The 25,172-nt window shown below is 38.4% G+C and overlaps 2 protein-coding genes and 1 long non-coding RNA gene across 6 annotated transcripts; 1 reads left to right on the top strand and 2 right to left on the bottom strand.

Moving 5' to 3' along the window:
- Positions 1 to 950: 950 nt before the first annotated feature.
- LOC107217264 lies at positions 951 to 13,438 on the bottom strand. Of its 2 annotated transcripts, none has more exons than XM_015654713.2 (13): positions 13,083 to 13,438; positions 12,159 to 12,637; positions 11,637 to 11,936; positions 10,465 to 10,785; positions 9,550 to 9,707; positions 8,794 to 8,965; positions 7,205 to 7,513; positions 6,971 to 7,116; positions 5,606 to 6,506; positions 5,011 to 5,154; positions 4,609 to 4,699; positions 4,409 to 4,478; positions 951 to 4,312 (listed from the first exon to the last, which is right to left on the bottom strand). In XM_015654713.2, exons 2-13 carry the CDS (start codon positions 12,577 to 12,579, stop codon positions 2,846 to 2,848), a joined length of 4,500 nt encoding a protein of 1,499 aa, XP_015510199.2. In that variant the 5' UTR covers positions 12,580 to 12,637; positions 13,083 to 13,438; the 3' UTR covers positions 951 to 2,845. The 2 variants fall into 2 exon arrangements, with proteins under 2 accessions (XP_015510199.2, XP_046598196.1); XM_046742240.1 differs by having other exon boundaries at positions 951 to 4,315; positions 13,083 to 13,437.
- Positions 13,439 to 13,460: 22 nt separating this feature from the next.
- On the top strand, positions 13,461 to 18,890 carry LOC124294834. Of its 2 annotated transcripts, XR_006904774.1 has the most exons (4): positions 13,461 to 14,105; positions 15,069 to 15,244; positions 16,372 to 16,705; positions 17,762 to 18,890. It is a non-coding gene; the product is annotated as an uncharacterized LOC124294834 (long non-coding RNA). The 2 variants fall into 2 exon arrangements; XR_006904773.1 differs by lacking the exons at positions 13,461 to 14,105; positions 15,069 to 15,244 and having other exon boundaries at positions 16,133 to 16,705.
- A 2,172-nt stretch (positions 18,891 to 21,062) lies between these two features.
- On the bottom strand, positions 21,063 to 24,532 carry LOC107217270 (E3 ubiquitin-protein ligase SIAH1). 2 transcript variants are annotated; one of them, XM_046742275.1, is made up of 5 exons: positions 24,005 to 24,532; positions 22,802 to 23,263; positions 22,411 to 22,650; positions 22,067 to 22,259; positions 21,063 to 21,280 (listed from the first exon to the last, which is right to left on the bottom strand). In XM_046742275.1, exons 2-5 carry the CDS (start codon positions 23,028 to 23,030, stop codon positions 21,103 to 21,105), a joined length of 840 nt encoding a protein of 279 aa, XP_046598231.1. In that variant the 5' UTR covers positions 23,031 to 23,263; positions 24,005 to 24,532; the 3' UTR covers positions 21,063 to 21,102. The 2 variants fall into 2 exon arrangements, with proteins under 2 accessions (XP_046598231.1, XP_015510209.1); XM_015654723.2 differs by having other exon boundaries at positions 22,802 to 24,532.
- Between the last annotated feature and the right edge of the window lie 640 nt (positions 24,533 to 25,172).

Raw genomic sequence — 25,172 nt, 5'->3', positions numbered from 1 at the left:
ATACTCGAATAGGTTGAATTCTTGGAAGAACGAAATGTTCCTGTTCAGAAAGTTAAAGGGATAAGTAATTTTCACGATATATACGTTCAAAGTGATTCATGTTCAAAAATGAGAGGCACCTTTTACAACTTAACAAGCGCCATGAACCTAGCAGCCTGTGATTACAGGCATAAAAGTTCTAAAATTGCATCTAATTGGTGAACAACAGCAAGAAGACTGCATGTACCTGCAATATTTTTTTTCTCTCGCAAGGATTCGATGCATTCAAGGGTTGCCGGTCGCCGTTGATCATCCGGTATATTATGTGCTAACTCATGAATTTTTCCTCAAACTTATTGGGCAACGTGTATTGAGAAGAGTTGGAGTCCGACATGCTGGAGTTATGTGTCGCATCAACATAGTAATGCCTGTGCATCATTGAAACTCTTTCACTTCTATAAACTTTACCTTGCCCCAAACAAACCACCCATTAGTGACCGTGCGTCATTTATTCCCTTTAACAGTCGAGTTTGTAAGTTTGTACATTTGAAACCCAAGGAGTGTTAGAACAGTATTGGAATTGAGCATTAAATTCATTGCATTTGTCTTCATGTTCAAGTTATTACTAACTAGTTCGATTCAGTTTATCTCGGTATCAAGTTGAGGCTGAAAAATACATGTTTAATGGATATGGAGAAGTGTTGAAATACAACGATTTCCTTTCACTACGAACAAAAGGTAAATAATGGCCATATTCAACTATTTTGTTCAAAATACAGACAAAAATTGCAAATTTGACCAAAGCCATGACATAGATTCATCTTTCAACTGGAAAATGAGACGAAGACACTGACACTATCTTATTGAAGTTGATCGAATGAGAAGGTAAATACGGAGCGTCTCTGTCGGCTAACAGCACAAGATGTTGGAAATACCTTTGATATTGCCAAGAATGGCCATAAAGCGCGTCGATTCATTCGGATATTTGTATTTACATTCCATGATGTTGTACTACCAGAGGAAATGTATGATTTGAATGTTTTTTTTTTTTATAAACTTTGACTTTTTCACGTGTTAGGATTGGTAGAATTGTTTTCCGTATAATGCTTCTCACAAAAATAATATTGCCTTGGGTGTGCTGCATACGTCCAGAATTTACTCACATGGTTCACTGTTTTATACCCTCTCTGTCTAATTTTACACTAACGTAGCACGGCGTAAGCTTCACTGGCCCAATAGGCAAACAGCATTAGTATTGAAAGCACAGCACACAATCATAGATGCGATATGTTAGCTGAAATTAAATGACCGAATTTTAGCCAAGTCTTGCATCGTTGTGCAAAGTATAACTAAACCTGAAATTTTGAAAGCAATTAATATGCTGTGCAATCAGCGGTTTCAACGGTTGAACGTGATTTCCGTAATCCATTAATGAGGATGCATATTGCATAATAACCCCGTGTACTGTCGAGTTATACACGGTGTCACAATATACTCAAACTTTGGAATATTAACCTTTACCGGGGCGGTATTTTTTCCTTGAAATTCGATATTTTTTAGAGGTATGATTTACGCATACAAATAGTGAATACTTCCTGTGGAGTTACTGAGTTACCCGCTGGCTCCGACAGGAGCCGGGCCGGCTTTTTAATGGTTAAAAGTGGTTACTTCATTTCATTGCCAGCTCCTTATGTAAACCTCCATATACGAATTGCATAGATATTAAAGCAATCTAAAAATTTAGTCCTGTCAATTATTGTACATGATCGTAGAATACATATGCCAGGTGAAATTGACGAAAAAGAGAAAGCTAAAATATTCCATTGAATGAAATTATCGACAACAGCTTAAACCCAACCACTGATACACACAGATAACATATGCATATATTTTATAATAACTCGATTATAGACGTATGTACATGCAAAACGTCAGTCTGCGGTGTAATACAATTGCATCGCATATTATTTATGCAGCCAATTTTGAAGCTGCAGTTATCGTTTCCTAATTCGTACGTCAGAAACGGACATTTTGTACAAATTATGTCGACCGATGGGAAAAATTAATAATAAACACCCCCGTGGCCTACAATTAATATTAAAATATACAATGTTACGTAGGAATATGATTAATAATAATTAAAATTATTTCTCAGCAAGCTTGCAGATTTTTTTCACTTTGAAAATTCTGCCCGAGTTTACTGCCCTCATGCACTCTCGTAAAATTACTAATAATTCATTGATAATTCATCACTTATTCATTATAATACCACCATACCTAATTGTACAAAACATGCAGAATTATTCCACTTCATTCCACTACCTTGCATGGTCGGATAATACACCTCCACTTAAACTCGCTGTTCAAGATCCACTATAACCAGCTAATACAGGGTTCAATGGATCATGAATGGATATGAACGACACACTGGTCGTTCAACTTAAAATACCGTATTGTTTAAGTATAAGTCAACCCCCAATTCTGAAAGAGTATTTCGGGGTGTTTTTTACAAGTTACCCGCACATAAGACAAGTCCGCGTATAAGACGAGGACGATTTCGGCAGGTACTGTAAATAACAAAAAACTTCAACTTATATTCAATACGATATTTAGAGACGTCATCTTTTGCACTCTGCATCATTTGTTGCATTATTCGCATCATTCGATGTAGCTACATCTACTGAGAATATTCGGAGAATCGTGGTTCAAAAGCTGCATCCATGTTTGACACTTTTCAAGTTACCATTGTGAATTGATCGACAACGCTAGTGGACATGGCTCGCTTCATCGAATATTCGTGGTCTGTATACATTGCTGCCCAACACACCGGCATACGGATATTTTTACATGTAGCAGCTATTCATGTTTATGTACTTGTCGGCACAACGGTCACTTTGCTGTATTGTTCGTCAGCTCGATTAACGTTCTGTTGAGAGAGTGGTGATTTTTGATCGACTTGTTGATGGGGTATGTATGATAGTGTTGAACTTTCCACCGTTGAATTCCCAATAGGTCGCGATGGAGTTTCTGCTATAGTCACATAACCAGATGTGTGTTTGACAATTGGCAAAGTAGTGGATACGCATGGCGTATCGCACGTTACATGATCGTCATGGTCCTCTAAGCTCTGTAACGCTGCCATCGACGACTCGGTGGTTCCAGAGGAGAAGGGGTAGGATGGCGTGAAGTGGTCGTCAACGCCGGGACTTTTTTCTTGGTTGGCATGGGATGAAGGTTCCAACATGGATATCATGGTCGATACCGCAACGTAAGGACTTTGCATTTGTGTCGAGTCCTTAGCGCCGCTCACAGGTAACGCACCAAGTCTCGTACCTGCAGGTACATAAGCATGTGTCGGCAACTGAATCAGTGATTGGCCGAAAGGTTCCCCCGTCGCTGTCACAGCGTAACAAGAGTTTAGCGCATCTACATCGTCCAGCTTGTTTGGTGGGCATGATTTCGTCATGGTATCATTTAATCCCGTTCGCACATACGGCTTGCAATATTTGTCCGATATTGGTAACTGGGAGTGTTCTACTTCTCGGGTCGGGTGAACAAGCTTCATATCTTCAAAGTTTCCAAGGGACGTTAAATGCGGGATATTGGTATTTTTTGTCTTCTCTTCCAGGGAAGCAAGACTGACGTACGGATTCGACGTAACTGCTGTCGTTGATCTCGGTTCAGACTCGAAAGGTATAAGGTTCACAGCCTGCAGGTGAGTGCTATTAACACCACTTGTTTCTGCCACCGCTCCAAACCCTGTTTTAGCTGGAAATGCGGGCGGAGGTGCCAAGCCCACTATGCTGTAGACGCCTTGATTACCTACCTGGCCATGTGGTGAAGGACTTGAACTGTTTGACGACTCTTCCTCGGAGGAGGCGGAGGACGAAGAGGAAGAAGGCATGCTTATATATCCGGTCGATGACCAGGCATGTTGCTGAGACGTACTGTAGAGACCAGTCGATGGAGTAGTGTTGATACTATCTGCTGTGAGATTCGGCGTCGACTTAGCCAGAGTAAGAGTGTCACCGGCAGATGTGTCTACAGTTTTGGCAACTTTAACATATGAATCCCATTGTCCGTGGTCGTCACATGACTCTGGTTTGGTACCAGCAACAATGCGTTGTCGCAACCTCGATGATTCCCAAGTAGGTGGTGATTCGAGTAGTTTCGTCGGTGACATTGGTAAGGGATCTAGATCGGCACCACTATCCGTTGACACGTGAGACTCTGAGGTGAGAGAAGACGTCACAGACTCTTGTCCGCTCGAACAACCGCTTGAATCTACAGAACGTGGTGGTAGGTGCTGTTCGTTAGGTGGTCCCAACAATTTCTGCTATAATCAGAAAAATTTGATTGAATTAGTACATGTATTTCAATAATTGCTTGCACCACTAAGAAGCAAAATTAGAAAATATACTCCAAATACCGTGTTCGAAGCCAGACCAGGTGGTAATTTTACTTCCACATCCTGCATCACCTTACATTTAATCCACAATCTGTAACCGTGATAAAATTAGTTAAAACACGCATCTGGTTCTTATCTCAGCACAGGTAGTTATTTTGTTGCATCATTTGTTTTATCATGCCAAATAATATTTCAAAAATCAGTACTCCAAGTCAAGTCACCTCTTTGAAGTGTATCCTAGAAACAGTAGGAAGGTTACGCCGCTCAGACTTCCGATAATCCATATTAAAACCCAGGCCAAGACAGGTGGTTCTGTAGAAAATAAATAAAAATACAGATGGTTGGATATTTGTATGGATATTGTCTAAATACTCAATGGTATACCGGTTTAATGACTGTGGTGTAAAACCTCGTGTGCGTATACATCAAGTATGAATAATCCAGGGAGAACACTGTGTAGATTATTGATAGGTAGCAACAGTGGCATTTAATAAGCAGAATATATTCACATAATAATATACTGTGATGAAGAGATGTCACAAAAATATACACATTCGGTGGTGATGAAAATTTATGGCTCTGCCGAACGTGTTTCCAGTCTCAGGTAGCGCAAACGTACTCACCACTGGCGTAACAGCTCCCTTCTCCGAATTCGGACCAAGGCCCTTCCAGGCGTGTTTTATTAGGCCCAAAGTTGATAGCTCTTATGCGGAAACGATACGCTCTGTTACGATTGGTCTGACAGTCAGCAATATCCAGATACTTTTCTGTATCAGAAATAAATATCACCATTCGGAATTGACTCGTACTAAATATCGACTCTCGAATGAATACCATCAATAGTAATATTTTATGTATCATTGGTACACGTACCAGATTGGGCTAGGTTTACGCAACTTGAAAATTGATTGGTTCACAGAGAAAATCTTTGCCAAAGGGGCAATTTGTTAAGGCAAATTTCAAAACAATATCTTGTATTGCGCAAACACTTAGATATTTACACCTTAAACGAAAGCCGTTAAACGTTTCTATGAAAGATAAGAAACTCGCTGATGCATGCAAGTTAATGTCATCCGAGTACATACAAGAAGTGTGATTTAGTTTTGTGTGCTCCGAATTTTTGAACTATAGCACCGGAATTTGGTACCTTTTTACTCAAGGCAATCGTGTAATTAAACCCTACAAGTTTTTAAAATCCAAAGTACACATGTAACTGACCATGATTAGTTATGTTGGTATAGATCTTGTCCTCAGCTTCGATCTCATAAAATTCTATAGACCCTGCCGGTTCTCTTGGTTCGCTCCAGATAATCTGAACCTGGCTAGAATTGTTAAATCGTATGTTGGGTACTTCCGGTTTTCCCGGAACTCCAATGTCAGTCCAACGACCTATCGGTGTGGAGAGATTGCCGCATGTAACGGTACATGCCGAGACGCTGATGTTGTAGTGCGTGTGCGGTTTGAGGCCTTGAATCACTACTCGGGTAGTGTTACCGTGGGCTCCCTCGACTCTTGTCGTATTTTGGTTGTAATGGACATGATAATATCGTAAAACTCCGTTCATAGCAGATGGGGCTTCCCATTCAACCACCATAGTTGTGTTCGTTACGTTTTTAACCGCAACATTGACAGGCACGGTGGGCGCTCCCTCAAGTGTTGTGGTATATTGCGGGTCACTTTGAGGACCCTCGCCGTTCTTTGTTAATACTGCTACGGATAGCATGTATGTAGTATAGGGCTTCAAGCCGCTCACAACGCCATGCATTGTCTGAGGGTCAGCCTTCACTGTTCTGTTTAATTTCGCACCCTTACAGTTAAAGTTCTCCGGTGTTACAATGGGGCAATAATATATTTTAAAACCTTCAACAATGCCTATGCGGTCGGAGCACTCCAGCTTCCAACCAATCTCAATCAGGTGCGACTCGGGACGATTTATCCACACAGACTTCATCTTCCCGATAACATTGTTGTGGATGGCGGTACACGAGGCCCATACCATGCCGCTACTGGCTCGATCTGTATTCGCCGCTATCGCAAATTGGTAGACTTTTTTTTTGTCAGGCACCGTGATGTTGTATACGGTTACAGTCCGATTTACGTGAACCCAGTCAAGGTATCCCTGAGAATAGCAAGAGAGAGAAGAAAGATATTAGAAGAGAAAAATTGTCAATGCCCGTTCAAAGCAATGGTGGTATTTCAAGCAGACTTTACTAAAGATGGCAAAATCTCATAGGAATAGTTTGCCAAGTTATTGGTATGAAAGCGGGCGAGACAGGAACCTGGCTAATATTGATACTTTGAAATTGTCAAGAAATCAAAATATTACCCTTGCAAGAAGTAGGAATTGGAAAGCAGAATTTTTTCGAATAATGCGAGTAGTTGATGGAAACTAAAGAAATTCGAGGACAAATCCTGGCATTTGTCAACTGTTAATAATTTGAGAATATTTTTAGAAATGGTAGGATTTCAGAGATGGCTGAACATCCTGTTCGATTCGTAGGGTTTACCGATAAGTGAGGAATATAATACCAGCGGTAGACTTGTAGCCATAATGCGTAATAAATGGATAAATTTTTAACTTACATTGCATTGATAGGGTCTGTCACGATCATTCTCGCACCAAAATATTGTGTAATTTACAATGTTCGAATCATGCGGTGGATTCCATGACAGCTCATAGAGACCAGCATCAAATGCGATTTTCGTAAACACATCTGGTTCCCGTGGCACTGAGACAAATTAAACCATAAATTTACACTAAACAACTATTCTGGTATTTAGTTAAAAATACATTGTACGCGTGATCGCAGAACTTACTTTCGAGTTTACTTGGAACATGTATCACAGCCTTATGCTCGTTTGCTCCTTTACAGTTAGCAGTTACAATTTCAAATCTAAAACTGTGAACACTGATGCCTTTGAACTTTGCATAAGTTTTAGTTTGCTCTTGCGGCTGCAGATTCACCTTTTTGCCATTTTCTTCGACGTTAACAATTTTGTACATGAAGTTGTCTCCGTTTTCCAAGTATGCCGGAATTGATTGCCAGTATATGTATACATCCCTATTTGCACTCTTGGCGACAATCTCGAAACTTCCAACATCCGTCTTGGCTGGTCGCCCTGGCACTACACATTAGGGTATCAATTATGTTAATTCAATGCATTGCTAGTAATTGCCGCGACGATTACGATTTCTATGAAAACTCAGTCACCACTCAAGAACCTAAGATTACAACGACTTTGTGATGGGGCATTTCATTCGAATTATTCTCATTTGCGTAGAGAACTTTTTTTGCAAACTGGACCTAAGTCATTCCCCACAGTATAATGGTTCATACTAAATCCAATGAAATATTTTTCATATTTTTCTAAAAAAAAAAAAAAAAAATGTCACTGCTTCTGACTATGTACACCTGGACTGCTAAAATTTTCTGATGTTACTGTGAGCCATTTGGCAAGGTGTTATCATGGATTACCTCACTCCTTGAACAAGATCATACAAAAGGAAATTTAGACTTCAGATGTTTCCTTTCGTTCTTCATTCAGGTCCTAGTTAAATTTCAGCATTCTGGTACATGTGTCTATTCCGATTGGAAATTCAAGTGGACATGAGAATAAGTTGATGATGCGATATGGGAGTGGGGGGAGAGGGTTGAAGGAGGATCGGGGCCTAACAGACGGAGAGCCCGAGATGGATTATGCCAAGTCAGTGAAAAATTAATTATTTTATAATCTGGAAATTATTGATTATAAATGGCAAAATTCGTCGCTGGATTTAAGACTATAATTCCTTTGTAACTCCCCAAATCTCAAACAATACCAATAATAATGTTCCACGGCTACTAACTTTCAGACAAAGGAGAGAATAAATCTGTACAGATGCTGAGATCAATTGAAATTGCAACATATTAAATACAAAATATTTTCTATCCATTTTTATTACGAATGCCCATATTTTCTACAATTTGCAGCGCCATGTACTGTATTTGTACTACAGTGGTCCGTAAAATAGGCTTTCACCAATTTTTACCGGTCTGCCTCCTACATCAGTTCCAAATAAATTAATGAAAATCTCTTTCAAAGCACAGTTCTGTCCTATTCACCTCTAACCCCTCGCACAAAGGAGGTGAATTCTACACATTCAATATACATTGCTTTTCACCAACGCAATGTTAGCAATCTGGGTATGCAGTCAACTCAGGTTACTGATATTCAATTTGCTCCAACTAAACTGGATATGTCTATTGTCTCAGCACTCTTTGAGACAATATTTCTTCAGATATGACTTCAATCGTGCAGACAGAATTGGTCGGTGATGATTGCATTCTCGTGAGGTGCCATCGTGCGTACATCAAGCATTATATAAAAATAACTTATGCTGCTGAGAATGTGCAAGGCCGACTTACGTGTAGCCGCGGTTCTGAAGTTAATGTCACTAAACTGACTCCAACTATCTTCTCCGACTGCTTGTGCACTTTTGCTGAAAACTCTAACGTCGTAAGCTGTATTTGCGTATTTCAAATTGGTAAGATTGAAATATTTTTCAGTCTGACGAGGGTCATTCCTTATATATTCCGTCTGAAATTATCAACATTAGGATTGATCGAGACTGCATAGTTTTTTTTTTTATATATTATTGATTTTTTACTATTGTCAGGAGTACAGTTATTTTCCCATGTATATTAGGATACCTCAAAATCCTTCCATGCGGTCACTTCACGAAACCATAGATGATAACATAATATTGAACTTCCTGAAAGGAAAATACTGTGCAATTCTTTTTAGAGGTCACACATTGACATTTCGTATTGGCCATTTGGATAACACGTAAGAAATTCAATTCGGACGGTTGGATGGAGGTAATCGTTAACAACTCATTCGATTTCCTTAAAATTGAGATGTCGTGAAACATTTGAAGTCCTACGATCTTCGAGATATACAACACAGTGTAAAATGTAGCTTTTTACCTTTCGAAAAATCGATACCAAGGACAAACTTCCGTCTTCCTCGACCGGGCCATAGTGAGATATTGAATAATACCCATAAAAGACACGGAAAGGAGTTCGATATTACGTTATTAACTATGGTTTCATCGAGTTGCTGTTCGAAAGAAATGAAGTCTTATTTTATATTAGAGGCACCCTCATCTATATTCATATTACCTTCCAAGATGTTTCGCTGTCCCAAGCACTCTGGTAAGAAACCTTATGGTGCAAGCCTGGCGGAAAGGTACCCATTGGATACGGTATCTTCCAATAGAGGTATGCACTTGAGTAAGTTTTGTTGACAACTAACAAATCGGTAGGCTTTTCGGGAATCACTGTAAACAGGTTTCAATTTTATTTTACCATTCGCCTACACAATTGAAAACATGATCCACAAGTTATACATGCACAGACCCATGGATCCATGTATGATAAAACAGTACGTGCTAATTGGAAATTTGTTTATTGCAACTTATATTTTTACCCATGGAAATAAATAAATAATTAAAAGAATGAGCTCAATGATCTGAGTCAGACATACGAATTTGTTTTGTTTTTTAAAAAACTATGGAGTAGAGCCTCCATTACCCGCACTCTCTGTTATGTGATCCATGTCTTACTTTATCCAAGCAAAAGCCGAATTTTGAAACATTTAACACGCGCTTAGAAAAAAAAAATGTATAAGAGCAAATCCATTCACAGTCCCATGTTAATATTATCGATATTTTTATGAACTTCACGCGTGAACGTAGTTAAAATGTAGTGACGCGCGTTAATGCAGGACGAGACATTTGTAAAATTGACATAAAAATGTGCGCCTCATGTTTCTAATATTCTTCATCACACAGTATCGTTTCATCCAACGTTACTGTTCCAGTATCTAGGCCCAGTTGATTTGGATAATCAAGGTAATCGTGTATTGAGCAGTGGATACTTTGATATTCAAGAATGAGTAAAGAAAGTATAACAGCACTTCAACAGTTAATTTGACGTACAATATTCCAGAAGTTTGCAATTTCGGAATAAACAGGTTATTTGAAACCATATGATTATTTCTTAAGTAATTTGCTTCCATATGCTTTTAATGCTTACCATGCGCAAAATGATGAATTGGATAAATGAAAACTTTGGTTCCTAAAAAGTTTTCAGCAGTCAGCATAAATTTGAAGCTTTCATGGACCATTCTGTATGGGGGGTCCGTAGAAGCGTCCCACATACAAGTGTTTGGAGGTAGCTTTTGGTCACTCTTTGGTTCCGGGCATTTAAAAGTTGTCCTTCCACCGACTCTACCAGGTAGCTTGTAACCCAGAGAGAATTTAGTTGCGATATGATTGGGTGCTGGCACCCACGTACAGGTAAGATTTTCCCAGTTTTGCGATACGCAAGAGAAATTCAATGGTTCTTTAGGTTTGACTGTAACACAAAATAAATTTCAACAATATAGTCCCAGAATACAGGTGATATTTACAGGGTATCGCTACATCGGTAAAAAAAAAAAACAACTATCATTTAACACTTTTTTATAACTCTAGGATAATGTCTGTATGAAGTTAACGTATTTTCTCCCTCGGTTTCTCTCATCATAGTGCAAATTCCTGCCTTGACGAAACCAGCGTATTATGTCAGAATTTTTTCAATTCCAGTCGAAATCTGACCAATGACATCTCTGAGTCTATCTTTGAAAATTACAACTAATTATGCATGAATGGAACGGTTTTCAAACGTAACTTATTCTGCTATTCTTGATTTCGACTAATACTTGAACTATGATCTTGACTACATCGGCTATCATCCGACTAATACTATTAAAGAATCAATCAACTGATTGCAGGAAGCTTAAACGAACTAAAATGCACTACCGAGTATTGTGAATTTGGTAGGTAAACTAGACGCAATCTTTGTGAACTGTAATACAATAACACGAGATGATGTATCTAAACAATATGCATTCAAACTCTTTTCAACTATTGGCTCGCTTTTCATTGCGCCCATATTTTTAGTTTCTAGCAATGACATTTTGCATAAAATTTCATATTCCGAATAAATTTTAGACTACCGATAGATAGACTTAGACAGCTCAGAGTGAAAACAAAAATCTTTATAAAACTACAAGTAATTGACGAGAGCTTCTACTGCTGTAGCAGGCTCTAGATGAAAAAGTTCGCCACAGTTAAAAAACTAAGAAAAGAAATGTGTCGATTTTACGTAGACTTCTCCATATATATTATAGCAACTTAGAAAAATACTCAATCATCTTTACTTACACCCAATAAAAACTTTGTTCAGACAGACGGCCTCATAATTCGGGTTAGAACCATTATCCAATCTCAGTTTGCAGAAGTACATGTCGCTTGATGGTTCTGGTTTCTTGACAGACATTTCAATTGTTGTTTTGTTGACAACAGTTATATACTCAGGTTCCATTTCACTTTCATTTCGAAAAAATACCAAATCGGAGGAGTTTTTACCACGAAATCTTGATTCCGTGAGAGTCTCATTCAGCATACAGTATATCTTCAAGGACTGTCCGTACTCTAAGACTATATCACCCGCTGGCGATGTTCCTGATATACAAATAATAAATGTTATTCAAAAGGTTTCAGCGATCCTAATTACTCACTTCATCTGCCAATGGATACAGTTAGTTAGACTTAGTATGCCTTGACTTAGACCATAATGCTAATTCAAACATAAATATTTGTTATATTCAGAAATAAGGTGAGTCATCTCGCAGTATGTAATGTATTTTTAAAGATCACTGATCTCTGTAATACGTGCAAACTTACTTCCTGGTGTGTTTAGTCCAGGGGTACATTGATTCGGATCAGCTGCGCAGATATCGTATGGAAACAAAAGGGACAGAAAGAATACCAGAAAACTATGACTTTTCCATCTATAGTTTCCCGAATTTTGTACCTTTGATCCACCTTCAATTCGAGCGATATATTTTTCGTCATGTCTCAAAGTGTCTGTCATGGGTGGCTTTGCAAATTCGGCAGTTTCATTCTGATTAACCCCAGACCTGTGGTAACCAAGAAACTTCGTCCTACTTCTCTGTTTACCAGAAGTATTTTTGAAAAACGATACTCTTTTTCGATTATATTTATTCACAGGTCGCACGTGTAAGTTAGATGCTTCTTTATCCATAGAAGCTAAATTCAGATTGCTGCTCATTGAACGAATAAATGAGCCCTGGGGTATATGCATCTTTCTGACGGATAACCTTCGCAACGACAAGTCTTTGGACAATATTGCGTGCCCATTACTGAAATGAAAATAGTATTCATTGGTAATGACAACTTGCTACCAGCTGTTGGGATGATGGACTCGGTAAGATAAATCTACATCGTATACCCACATCAAGCAGAAGGTGCGGATGATTAGTAAGTGAGATTGCGAGTCGAACTGACACAATCGATAATGTATAAAGAACTTGGCGTAGGACTTAACAGGCAAGCAAACTTATGGATATTCTTCGATAAATTGGCAAATTGTTGGAAATTAAATACGATAACTATAACGGGTAAAATGTGCGGAATTCTAGATTATTTGCTGAAGGTATGCGTAGGTATTTGGCGTTATGACTATTCGGACTTCGGATGACGGGTGGGAGAATGTGGGGGGGGGGGGGGGGGGGGGTACAAGGGATAGGTCGGTAGGTTATGAGTATGTGTAGGTGTAAGTGATGATATTCAAGGTGGAATGCTCACCCTTGACGAACCCTTCACGATAATTCCCGCTGCTTACGCCAATCCTCCGTTTCTTGGTTATTCTTCCCACTTTGCAGGTGCCAGTTATCTTTATCCCTCCTCGCTCCCCGATCAGTGCACGACGTGCGATCAAATAAATGTCCGCGTTGTTCTCAGCACTTACTCGGTACCTCGCGAGAATTATTAAACACACCTCATTGCGATAAAAATCGATTATAACCACCCGCACTGAACCGGACTTCGATTATAGCACAGTAAATATCCACTATCTGGTGCCACTATCGTTCACTCCTCTTATTTGTGCCATTACGTCTTTACTCCAATCCTGTTTACATTCGCCCAGCGAGTTCCAGAATGAATATAATATTTTCCGGGTAATAGATACGTCCGATCAATTTTAAGCCAGTGCTGCCAACGTCAATCGGCAGCGTCCTTAAAATGACCTTCGCTTCGACAATCTTATTCGTGGCCGAATGCTGTAGCAATACGGCTACGATGAATTTTTATCAAACCTGAACTCCGATAAATACCGTAGAAGTCAATATTGTCGACGAGTTAACAGGATATCGGGTATACGTTTTTGGTGACATTTGACCTAGCGATTGCTTAACTCGGATGTGAATCATTGACGTCACTTTCTATCGTGCAACGCCACTTTCTTGGAAACAGCAAGGACTTGTGGAACGGAACAAAGAGTATAGTAGAGAGTGGAAGCGTAGTGGTGGAAGCTGACCGTGTAAGGTGAGCAGCGCCTCTACAGTCGCAGAATCCTAACTATTCTTCTCCGCCCTCTCTCACGCTAATTCTTGGATGTCACATAACCTATCCAGAATAGCCTGGTCTTTTTATACCTCTTCTAGGCGTGGTCTGAGAGACACTTGAAAAGAGTGATACATTTTAATATATTTTCTGTGTGATACAATTTTGTGATTAAAATGGGGTTGCGATGTTTCGTGAAATATAGAAAGAATATTGAGTTAACGAAGAGCACTCTTTTTCCAACCGCCAAAAAAAAACAAAAATGTAAGTATTAAATATGTAACGTTTACGATGCAATGTTGAAAAATTTGGTTATTTAGTGGTGTCATATCTAATTTATATTGTCAACGTAGTATTATATCTGTATTCTATTCTTAAACTAGTATTGCAGATTAGCTACGTCGAGTAAAAAAGTAAAATGTTACAGTTTGGTGCCTTATATAAACTTACGAAACAATGTTTGCTAGATTTTTAGTATTTGAGTAGGTATTCAATATAATTTTGCATTGAGAATTTCCAAAATAAAACTCATCGAAAAAGTCCGATGACAATGAAAAAAAAAAAATTACCAAATTTTGTAGACCAATGCAAACAAATCCAGAGTAATTAAAAGCAATATGTTTGAATAGTTTATAATCGACTAGTTACAAAATAATTGAATAACCAAAAACGAGAAAAAATATTTTTTGTCAACAGAAATCTTACATCCAAAGAGCAATAATAAAAAAATATAGTTTCATACATACGTACTACTATTGTGTTGTATTTTATATCTTTACGAATTTATAACGCGTTAATAGCATTAAATAATCCAATATTTAGTTTATATAATACAATCAGGTTTAATGATTTAAAATAAAATAAAAGGGTATACAATTCATTGAGTTTTAAATTCTCGTAACAGTAAAAAAATCAATATTTCTATATAAATAAACGTATCAATCTGTATTTAATAATTTATATTATGTTGTATTTTTTACGATGTAATAGAGTGTGAAACGGTCTATAATTTCATTAAGTGCCATTTTAATCGAATAATTTTAATCAAACAATTTTGAACTTACACTGTAAATATGTCATATACATCTCTATATAAAAATGTAAAATGTCTATATACAGTGCAATAAAATGAGACCTAAATAATAAGACAAATATTTGTCTTGTTTACCTATATTGATTTGTTATTTCATTGGATCATAAATTCTGTATCTGAGATTTGAATTTTAGCACTACTGCGTGATCTATGCACCGAGCTGATGCCGTAATTAGAAAGAGAGAGCACAGCTGGAGTTGGACCACGGTGTAAGAATAAGAGGTGGTCCGACTGGCCCGCGGTCACTGTGATTACTTTGTCTTTGTACGACGGAAATCCACCAGGGGCCTCATGCATCGGTGAGGATGAGGTAAGCAATAATGGCGGCGATCTAACAGACAGTATTCACGAAAGTTTGACGTTTGCGTGCCGAAAATCAAATCTGCGGCTGAAGATTACATGAATACATTAATATTTGACAAAAAAAAATAATTGTATGATAAATGTATGTGACTACAGCGACAATATATTAGTGAAAATAAAATGCATGATGAATCGAAAGACCAAAGATTAAATAAAATTCCATCGGTACGCTTTCTTGATAAAATGAAAACGGTAATCAGACTGAATCAATCATGCAAAGGATGCGCAATAATAAATGTATGGGGGTAATAATAACGAAAGTTGACAGGCAATCCGGGATCGACGTTTGGGCTTCTGTCGTTTACTCAAAAGGCAAGAAAATGGTGAATTGTTGTTTGCGCGATTGTCGAAGCGGATGTCTAGGAGCTGACGAAACAGTCTTCTATATTTCAAAAGTGGTCCAGTGCTGTAAAACAATTTGGCGTCGATCTTAAATTCAATCATTTCATTCGCGAAAAGCACTTCAAGGTACTTAATTTATATCAGATGACAGTTGATGATGCTTTAATAAATTGTAAGTTCTCGTTTCCATGTAATTTGCATAAGAAAGAAGTCATTTGCATACTGTCTACATTACTATACAGTTATAAGAATGCGTCAATCAACTAGAACAAAAAGTCGGGAAATGGTAAAGACTAGTAGGGTAAACAAAACACAAGCCATACTATACTGTTCATAAAAAAGAAAGGTTAATTTTTTTTAATATATTTGAATACAATAATAATAATAATATTACACATAATGCGTAACTATTTTATTATTAACCCACACATTTATTATTGTGCATCCTTTGCATGATTGATTCAATGTGATTACCGTTTTCTCTTTATCAAGAAAGCGTATCGATGGAATTTTATTCAATCTTTGGTCTTTCGATTGATCATGCATTTCATTTTCACTAATATATTGTCGCTATAGTCACATACATTCATCATACAATTATTTTATTCTGTTAAATATTAATGTATTCATGTAATCTTCAGCAGCAGATTTGATTTTCGACATGCAAACGTCAAACTTTCGTGAATACTGTCTGCTAGATTGCCGCCATTATGGTTTACCTTATCCTCACAGGCGCATGAGATCCCTGGCGGGTTTCCGTCGTACTAAGACATGATAATCACAGAGCTCAACACAGGGAGTGTAGGGAAGTCGGACCACCTCTTATTCTTACACCGTGAGCTGAACCTGTCTGTTGTACGACGAAAGGGCGGGGAGCAGCTGCTAGGCGGCGAGAGCAATAAGGTTGAAAAACACAATCGGGGAGGTATACTTTTATGAGGTTATGTGTTTCATCTGCCGAGCACCAATTAGAATGAGAGGTTCGGCTCCTGTTGTTGCCGTCTCTTTCTGATTATATCTTGAACTCGGTGTACAGCCGCAAAATCTATCTGCCTGACTACACGGCGTGAGTTTACACGGCGGTTGTTTTTTCGGTTTACTATGGCCGACGTAGTATACATCACGTACGCATACTGGATGCGCGCGATGGGAATGGGGGCTGGGAAGAGAGAGATAGCTGTAGCTGAAGTGTCCGCGATTATCGCACGCATATATATACACACACACACACACACACACACACCTGACCCGCAAACATTAGTCAGACGGTTTGACAAATCTCGGGAGCGCAACAGGCTTAGGTATGATCAGCGTATTATACCTATGAGTTCTTTGTAACATCAATGACTTACGCATGACAGGTTAGGCCGAAACGAGCATCGGCTCTGCATGAAATAACGCTGCACCGTCTCACCACATGTACACCTTAATATGCACATTCACGGATCCGTAATTAATTTACTTTAATAATCATGTGAAATAACTATTTTATTTCAACAAAATTTATCAACATAAAGCCGGGTTCAATGCTCAGCGTATCGGTCTCCTGCTCTGATGGTTAATTTTTTTGTGCGAGATAGTCGCTACGTATTAGACAAGTGCTAATCGCCTCAACCACAACTATCTCTCTCTTGTCGCCGACTGCTGTACGGAGCATAGGCCCGTGCGCATTTCAGTCCGGACTTAAAAATGCGTGTAAGCCCGTTATATCCGGTGTAATGCGCCAGTTACACGCACTTTTAAATCCGGCTACGTCGGCCATAGCAAAACCGGAATAACAGCCGCCGTGTAAACGCACTTTATAAGTCTGTTGTTAATCACGTATAACGTCCGACCGGAACGACCGTATGTTTTGCTGTTCATGGCTATTCCATTGCTCGTAACCAATAGATTCAATGAACCGTTTAACTATTCAAAATATCACTACACGAAATATATACCTATACCTGTATAACAACTAAAAATCATTATAATAGTACTATAATTAACCAACAATATTATATCCAATCATTATAGGTATAAAATAAATACAGTATGATTCAATCGCATTTCCGAATATAGCTAGAAATACTGATAAAAAATTACACAACTTTCGAAACGAATTTTTATTTTCTTTAAACAGGTATTTCATAAAAGAAAGGAGTGCAAAGGCATTGAAAGTACGCAAAAACACCATGATGAAATGAAAAACAAAAGTGACTTGCCAGCTGATGTCTCTTCTGATGTAGGACATTCAATTTTGTACCAAAGTGACATTATCAACAAGAAAATTGAAACGAATAATGACAATTTAATGTGGAACTGAAATTACTCAATTTGAGGGCAAGTTTGGTCCTCAGCTTTTTTGTTTTTTTTCTGCTTTCAGTCCAAAACTGTGATAATTGGCTGAAGATTATTCTTCGGCGAACACTGTGAGTATGTCTCAGACACAAAATCAATGATTAAAACATTAATTACATCATCTTAAAGTTACTAATTCTGAATCTTAAGCTTATTAACATTACTCTAAATACTAATCAGAAATTTTATCATCAGTGATGTATTTTGAATCGTTCAGTTACTTTTTTATACCCGACATATGACAGTTTGATTAAATATTAGTAGAAAAATTCAAGTGCGAATATTGTGTACACTAACAAATGTAAAACTGAATGAGCGACTCCAATGTGCAGATGAACAGTAGTAAGTTGTCCTGGGATACAGAAACTATTTAACAATAAATACAAAATATGAACACGGACTTGTTCTGAAATTTGAATTATTTAATCAAAATGTGTTCATATTCAGAGTCGCAGACAGGGTACCATGATTAACGGTAAAAGTGAAAATGTAGAAAATAATAAGTTTTAGTTCGGGTTCAATCTACAGGATGAAGATGAAAAAATCCCTGATGAAACGATTGGTAAGCCAATAATAAAATAAACAACATTGGGCGAACATATGTCGTATACACGTAAGAACCGGCACTTACTTTTGCTCATTTTTCGGACCTGGATGCTGCAAAGTAGCTCCATTTAATGGACAGGTAGAAGCAGGTGGAGTTGCTATAGAAAAGATATATACTGAATTGGTGTGCTAATAGTGATAGTGGAGCTATCCCATAGTGGATAATGTAAGGGTATAGAGTAATCCTGAGTAACTCAAGTGACTGACTTCACCTCATGTTTTCTGTGTACAAATATACTGCCCACTGATAGATGTAGGCATACCCAATATTTCATAATTTGCGATCTTGATTTCTTTAGTGATCTCTGGGCCTCAAAAAAGAATCAGTTGCTGTTCGAGAAATGGGGTATTTGTTCTTTGGTCTGTAAAATTTCAATAAATTTATTTTGACAACATGATAACGAAGTTTTTCAGAGTTGCGTGGATCATCGAAAAATTCACCTCAGATATAACGTAAGGCTTGAATTGATTTCTCATGTATTTCAAATGAATGAGCTTGTGTTTTGCGCGAGCGCAGCCTGACTGGGAATTGACAACACCGAGCTTGCTCAATAGTAAGCGTGGGATTTGCACTTTCATGTGCATTGAAGGTACGCTGCTGGGTGTTGACCGAAGTCCATAAAGCCTTGAGTTCTATAATTGTATACTAATCTGTATGCGCTCATTTTATTAGATTTTATATGTATACATGTGATATTGCATGTAGGTATATGTAATAGGGTGGCCCTTAGAAGATGGGCTTCGCTGAATTTTAAGTGAACCATTGCCGAACAAAAATCGGTATTAATATGCAACTTCATATTTCAAATACAAATGATGTCTATAAGATCGTTTTGTTGTTCATTCGAATAACATCAATTTTCTGGGATTCACAAATTATGACTGTACACCATGTATAGTCAACATTTAAAAAATCCGAAATCCATATGAATTAAAGTTCATCAATCCTCGACGTGATATTTCATATAGCTACAAAACATTTAACTTGAAATATCGCATCAGAAGTACCTAAAATTTTCATGAACCTGTTCCGACAATGTACTTTAGAAGTGCATAAAAATCAATGGCATTTATCTGATAGGCACCATTTGCTATTGAGGTACAGAGCCCGGATTTTTATTTATTCATTTCGAGCCGTTTTTCGAAGGTTCGAAACCATTTTGAAAGGCCATCCTAACATGTATGCACGAGAACGAGAAAAAAAGTTATACATAATCATGTCACTCTTAGATTGTGTTGAACTTATCCTAGATCTTAATAAATATATGAATATGATGCATATGCGCAAAGTCTTGACGATTTCCATTTTTCTTAAAGCATTTCATTTAGTGTCTCCAATATCATTAAATTTAAAATATTAATGATTCTGAGAAGTCTAAAAATACTTTTTCCAACTTCCAACTGATGAGTTGAAGAGATTCACGTACAAATTTTTTAAATTATTCGCTGCAATCAGTGCTACTACAATAACTAAAATCGGCCAAAATAAAATACTGACCCTCAATAGCTGTTTATATAACTGAATACTTGGTCTGACGAAATAAAATAAAACTTCTGTGTGCAATAAAGACATTACTCTGGAATTGTCAATTTCGTCCCAATCCTACTGCCTGGTTTACATAGGTGGATTTAGTAGTAGAGTAAGAAGGTATAGTTTGTACTTTGTCATTACTGCATCTTGGGGTAGTGCAACTAGGGTACTGAACATAGCAGCGGGCAAAGTAGAGTGAATAGCACGTGTGAAGTAGTAGGTTATTGCGATAGTACAGAGTAGAGACCCTACAAAACAGAGTCAGGTCATTGCCTCCGCCTTGGCCGCCATTTTTTGATAAACCGAAATTGTGGGAAGATTTAAACACATAAGTAGGTAGAAACGTTGATTTTGTATAATAAACATATTGCAATATTAGCTTGTAATATGTTTGTTTATTAATATTAACGTTTCTACCTACTTATATGTGTTTAAAACTTCGCGCAATTTCGATTCATCAGAAAATGAGGACCAAGATAGAGAAGATTGGCCGGACTCTGTTTCGTAGGGACTCTGGCGCTCAGTAGCTGGGTCCGAAACATGCGAATCTACAGAATGTGTTATTATTTGGCAACTGTTGCGATTGTCAACTCTTCTCTACTGAATTACTGGCTCTGTGTGGACAGTAACTATACCTAAATTAGCAGAATTATTTATAGAAAAAGTATGTTTGTGTACTCACTATTAAATCTACTAATGTAAACCAGTTTTACCAGGTAATCGGCATTGTAACTACTAGCGAATAGTTAGAAATTAATTGCGAACCTAATGTTGGGCAAATTACATCTGCTATCTTGTATACAGTGATTGCGCTAACGATGGAAAAATGCTCTACCTTTGTTCCAAGTATATCAAGGCGGTAGGAACGGGAAGTCATGTAAGGTGACCTTATCGAATGTAGACATTTCCACTGTATATGTGATGCCATAAACGATTTTCACTGTCCAGCATTGTTCATTTGCTTGCTATCTGATCATTTGTTTATTTCAGGCCATAGAAATGGTCACGTTGATCCCAAGGTTTCCATTATCGGCAAATAATTGTGCCATCGACGTATCAAACACTAAGCAGTCGGAATTAAGAATAGCAGAAGATACACCTTCGTGGATAGATCTTGGCATAGCTTCCCACGTAAGCCGTCGTCTATGACCATTCAATTCCAATCTGAAATATCGAGAAAGAAAAAACCAGACTCAGATGCCATTATAACTTTCACAGCCAAACTTTAAACTCACAGGTCTTATCTTGTCTTCATTATTCTATACTGTGTATATAATCATATATTCATAAATATGCATGAAAATATAAACAGCGTTTAGTATAGATTGTATATGTATATTCAATCCATCTACGATGGAAGTCCGCGGACTTGATCCTGACTATAAAGCTGGTTATAAGTATATTATTTATAGAGAGCCATGTACTATAACTATAATGATGTAACATAATATTAACTCTATGATATCCCTGACATAAATTATAATAATGCAGGCTCTATCTGATATTTAGATTAATCTTTAAAAGTTAAGGAAAAATGGCTACGTCATGGAATAGGACTCCGTTGTGCTAAAATATTTCCCCATAAGCAATAAATAATCCAGACGATATTTTACGTATGGTAAATGACAAAAAGTGCAAAATAAATTCCAATTCACTCTTAGGAATATCGGAATAGGAATAAAATAATTAAATTAAAAAATTCAAATCAGACAAATCATTTTTCTTGAATATTTTTTCGAGTCCTCGATTTTTCCGACGAATATATCTCACGTCAATAAATCAATGATGAATATTTTGAAAAATTGATATGTTGAAATTAATTCATTCACGTATGTAATTGACAGTTCGATAAAAATCAAGTGCCTCCTACTTTTTATTCCAGTACCTGCCTGTTGTGACCTCAGTGGCAAATAATAAATAGTCACGAGATTATAAAAAAATAATATCTACCTGTACGCGAAGTTTTCAGCTTGTTTCCTTGAACCAATTAGTTGAACAATGGCAAAGAATTGCTGATGTCCATCATACTTTTCTTGTTTCTCCAAGACAAGCATAAAGTGATGACCAAAACATGACTGCATCATAACCCAATCTACTGCTCCAGAAAGATTGATATCCGTTGCTAAAAATACGATGTCTTCACCTAGAAGAGAATAGGATTGCTGCAGAATATGTTTCCAAATTACAGCACATCACCAATTACAGTAAGAAAAAATCCCTGTCTTTCCTAGTGATTAGTCTGTTGCATCGATTATTAGAAATAGTTGTAAGCTAGACTAATATTTGCAGATTACCTTGAAGGGTGGTAATACTCTTATGGCTCATAACAAGGTGAGGCATGACTTGTTCGAGAGATCCCTGCCACTTGCAAGAAGCACCGGGGCAAGGGCAACTGTAGGGTCGAAACTCACAAGCATCCTCATGATCAGCTTTCTCCGTGTGGACAAGAGATACAGTACAACCGCTTGTCGAATACTTGCAGGGGAACATTACATTGCTCGCTACTTTCTCCATTGCCAGGTTCCTGATGTTACCTGTTTGGTTGTTTGTTTTTTTTTTTTTTTAAATTCAAGGTAAACTGGACGAGAAGATAACATCATCGGTACCCATCACAGTCAAACATAGGTAGATACTATAAAAGTATAAGTAACTGGGACAAAGTTGGTGAATAATGTATGTACCAACCTAGGGGACCCCGACAAGTGGGACAACAGTTGAGCTTGGGGCGACAGTTGCTGCATACTAGATGACCGCTCTGGCATTGCAGTATAGGTGGCAAGACATAGTCAAAGCACACGGGGCATTCGAAGAGGCTGGCTAGATCCGCAGAACTGCTCAATGCAGAGGCTGCCGATGCTGAGGTGCCCGGTACTCCACGGCCTCGCTTTCCCGAACTTATATTCAATTGTGACATTATGTCGAGCGGATTGCAGACTGTAACGGGACGCTTCCTTCCTAGGTCACTGGTCTTATCTAAGTCTAATTTTTTGTGTGAAAGAACGTCCCCAGTTTCGTTTTATACCTGACCGGCTGTCCCCGATATCTGAGGTATACCTGGTGGGTTGGTTTATCTCGTTAACTCATTAACGATTTCATTACAAATTTTCCGCACCAGTGAGGTTCCACAAGAAAAGGATGCAAGGCGGCCTGTCACAACGTTCCGGTATTATTCATTGGATATTCTTATTTTGGTATTGGTTTTGGTATAGGTCTTGCTTACAGTAGTAATGATAAGATTAAAAAAAGGCACTTGAACGAATATTATCGTTGGACGCAAACAAGCCCGAGTCTTCCGACATGGAAACTAACCCCTTCTTTCTGTGGTACGGATAGTGTCAACGTTTACGGACACTCGATAATAAAAAAATAAACCGAATCGACGGGAAAGCTACATCGCGACGTAGCGAGATCGAGGCGCGTCGACGGTTTGCTCTGCGGTGGTGGTGCTGTGTACGGGCGGTGGCAACGGCAACGGAAGCTGCGAAGACAATGACAGCGACAACGGCGACGGCAACGACGACGGCGATGATGATGATGATACTGATGATGATGATGATGATGATGATGATGGTGATGATGATGAAGATGATGGCGATGGCGATGACGATGACGACGACGAGGATAACGAAACTGACAGTAATATTGACACTGACAAGGAGGGCAAAGACGTCGGGGGTGTCAACGGCATCGTGGCGTCGGACGATTGCCGGCGAGGGCGCGGACTTGGATCTACGGAGGACGTGATCAAACTCAGGCTCTGATCTAGTAGATAGACTGAAGACTGACGAGCGACGACAGGCGATAGGCAGTGGCGACTGGCGACGTTTACAAGGGGCCTCTACCTACTACATGCACGCCGTACGCGTACGGCGTGTTATCTAGTCTTACTTTGTCACTTCTCCACTTCAGCGCATGCCAGTACGTATGTATGTACGTACATGCATACACACCATGCGTACATTGTATAGTTAGTAGCCAGTACTTATATCTTCATTATGATTCACAACAGACGATGCGCGAACGTTATCCGTCGTATCTCTGGACACTTCATGCTGATAAAATGTCTATTGGCTGATTGTCTTTCTTTTTTTCAAGTACTGCAAAAATTACCACTGCACTAGCGACAACTTCTGCTTATACCTGCTTTCGATGCATGTACGCAGTCAAGCACGTATAGGCAAATACATGCACGCCTACACATTTACCAACGTTTGCAATACGTGCACTACACGACTTACATATTTCACCACACTAGACCAGAAAAAAAAATAGATATGTTAGGCCTCGTCCGATTATCACATCACATGGATTCTTTTTCTTCCTCTTCCAATCGGCTGTCTCCTTCCATCACACAATTCAATTACTGGCACAGCACCTTTCAATGCTGTCGGTAATCTTTTGCGTTTGCGCTAACGAATTAACGACTAGCCCTGCCTGTGTTCTAGGGAGTTTTTATGACTAGCAGTTTGGAGTGTATAGAAGGAGGGCACTCTCTAATGTATGGCGCGTCAGAATGTGGTCAAATTCTGTAGGCAAGTAAGGGAACATAGAATAACCGACGTGGCGCCGATTATTACAAAGTTGAATGTTGAAGTTAGTTACACTTAAACTTATGATATTTGAAACTAACTTCAGATGGTTCAGATCAGCAACTTACGTTTTCACAGCACCACTCTTATTTGTACCCATAATCAGCTCACTTTTTATAACCCTTAAGATATCCCCCCCTACTATACACTCCACAGCTAGCAGCCTGGCAGCTGATTTCAGGCGACAAACTTATTTCAGACTCATTTTTCAAGACGTTCAAGATTTCAGGGTCTGGGGATTTTTGAAACTGGACCCTAGATATCGCATGCGACATTTGGGGTCCTTGTTCAGAGAATCTAACTCGGAACCATGTTCAGAATGTTCAAACCACGTTCAGAAGGGACTGTTCACCGCACTCACAATGAGTTATCGGATTTTTCGAAGTGTCGTTTGATTTGTTCCACTGAGAATTTTTTTTTTCTACCCCCTCGGATGAGAGCATGGATATTTTAACAAGCCCTCCACC

The sequence above is a fragment of the Neodiprion lecontei genome, chromosome 5, assembly GCF_021901455.1.
Source record: "Neodiprion lecontei isolate iyNeoLeco1 chromosome 5, iyNeoLeco1.1, whole genome shotgun sequence".
NCBI classification, from domain to species: domain Eukaryota; kingdom Metazoa; phylum Arthropoda; class Insecta; order Hymenoptera; family Diprionidae; genus Neodiprion; species Neodiprion lecontei.
The sequence above is the reverse complement of the archived record's forward strand: the minus strand, read 5'-3'. Positions and strand labels throughout refer to the sequence as shown.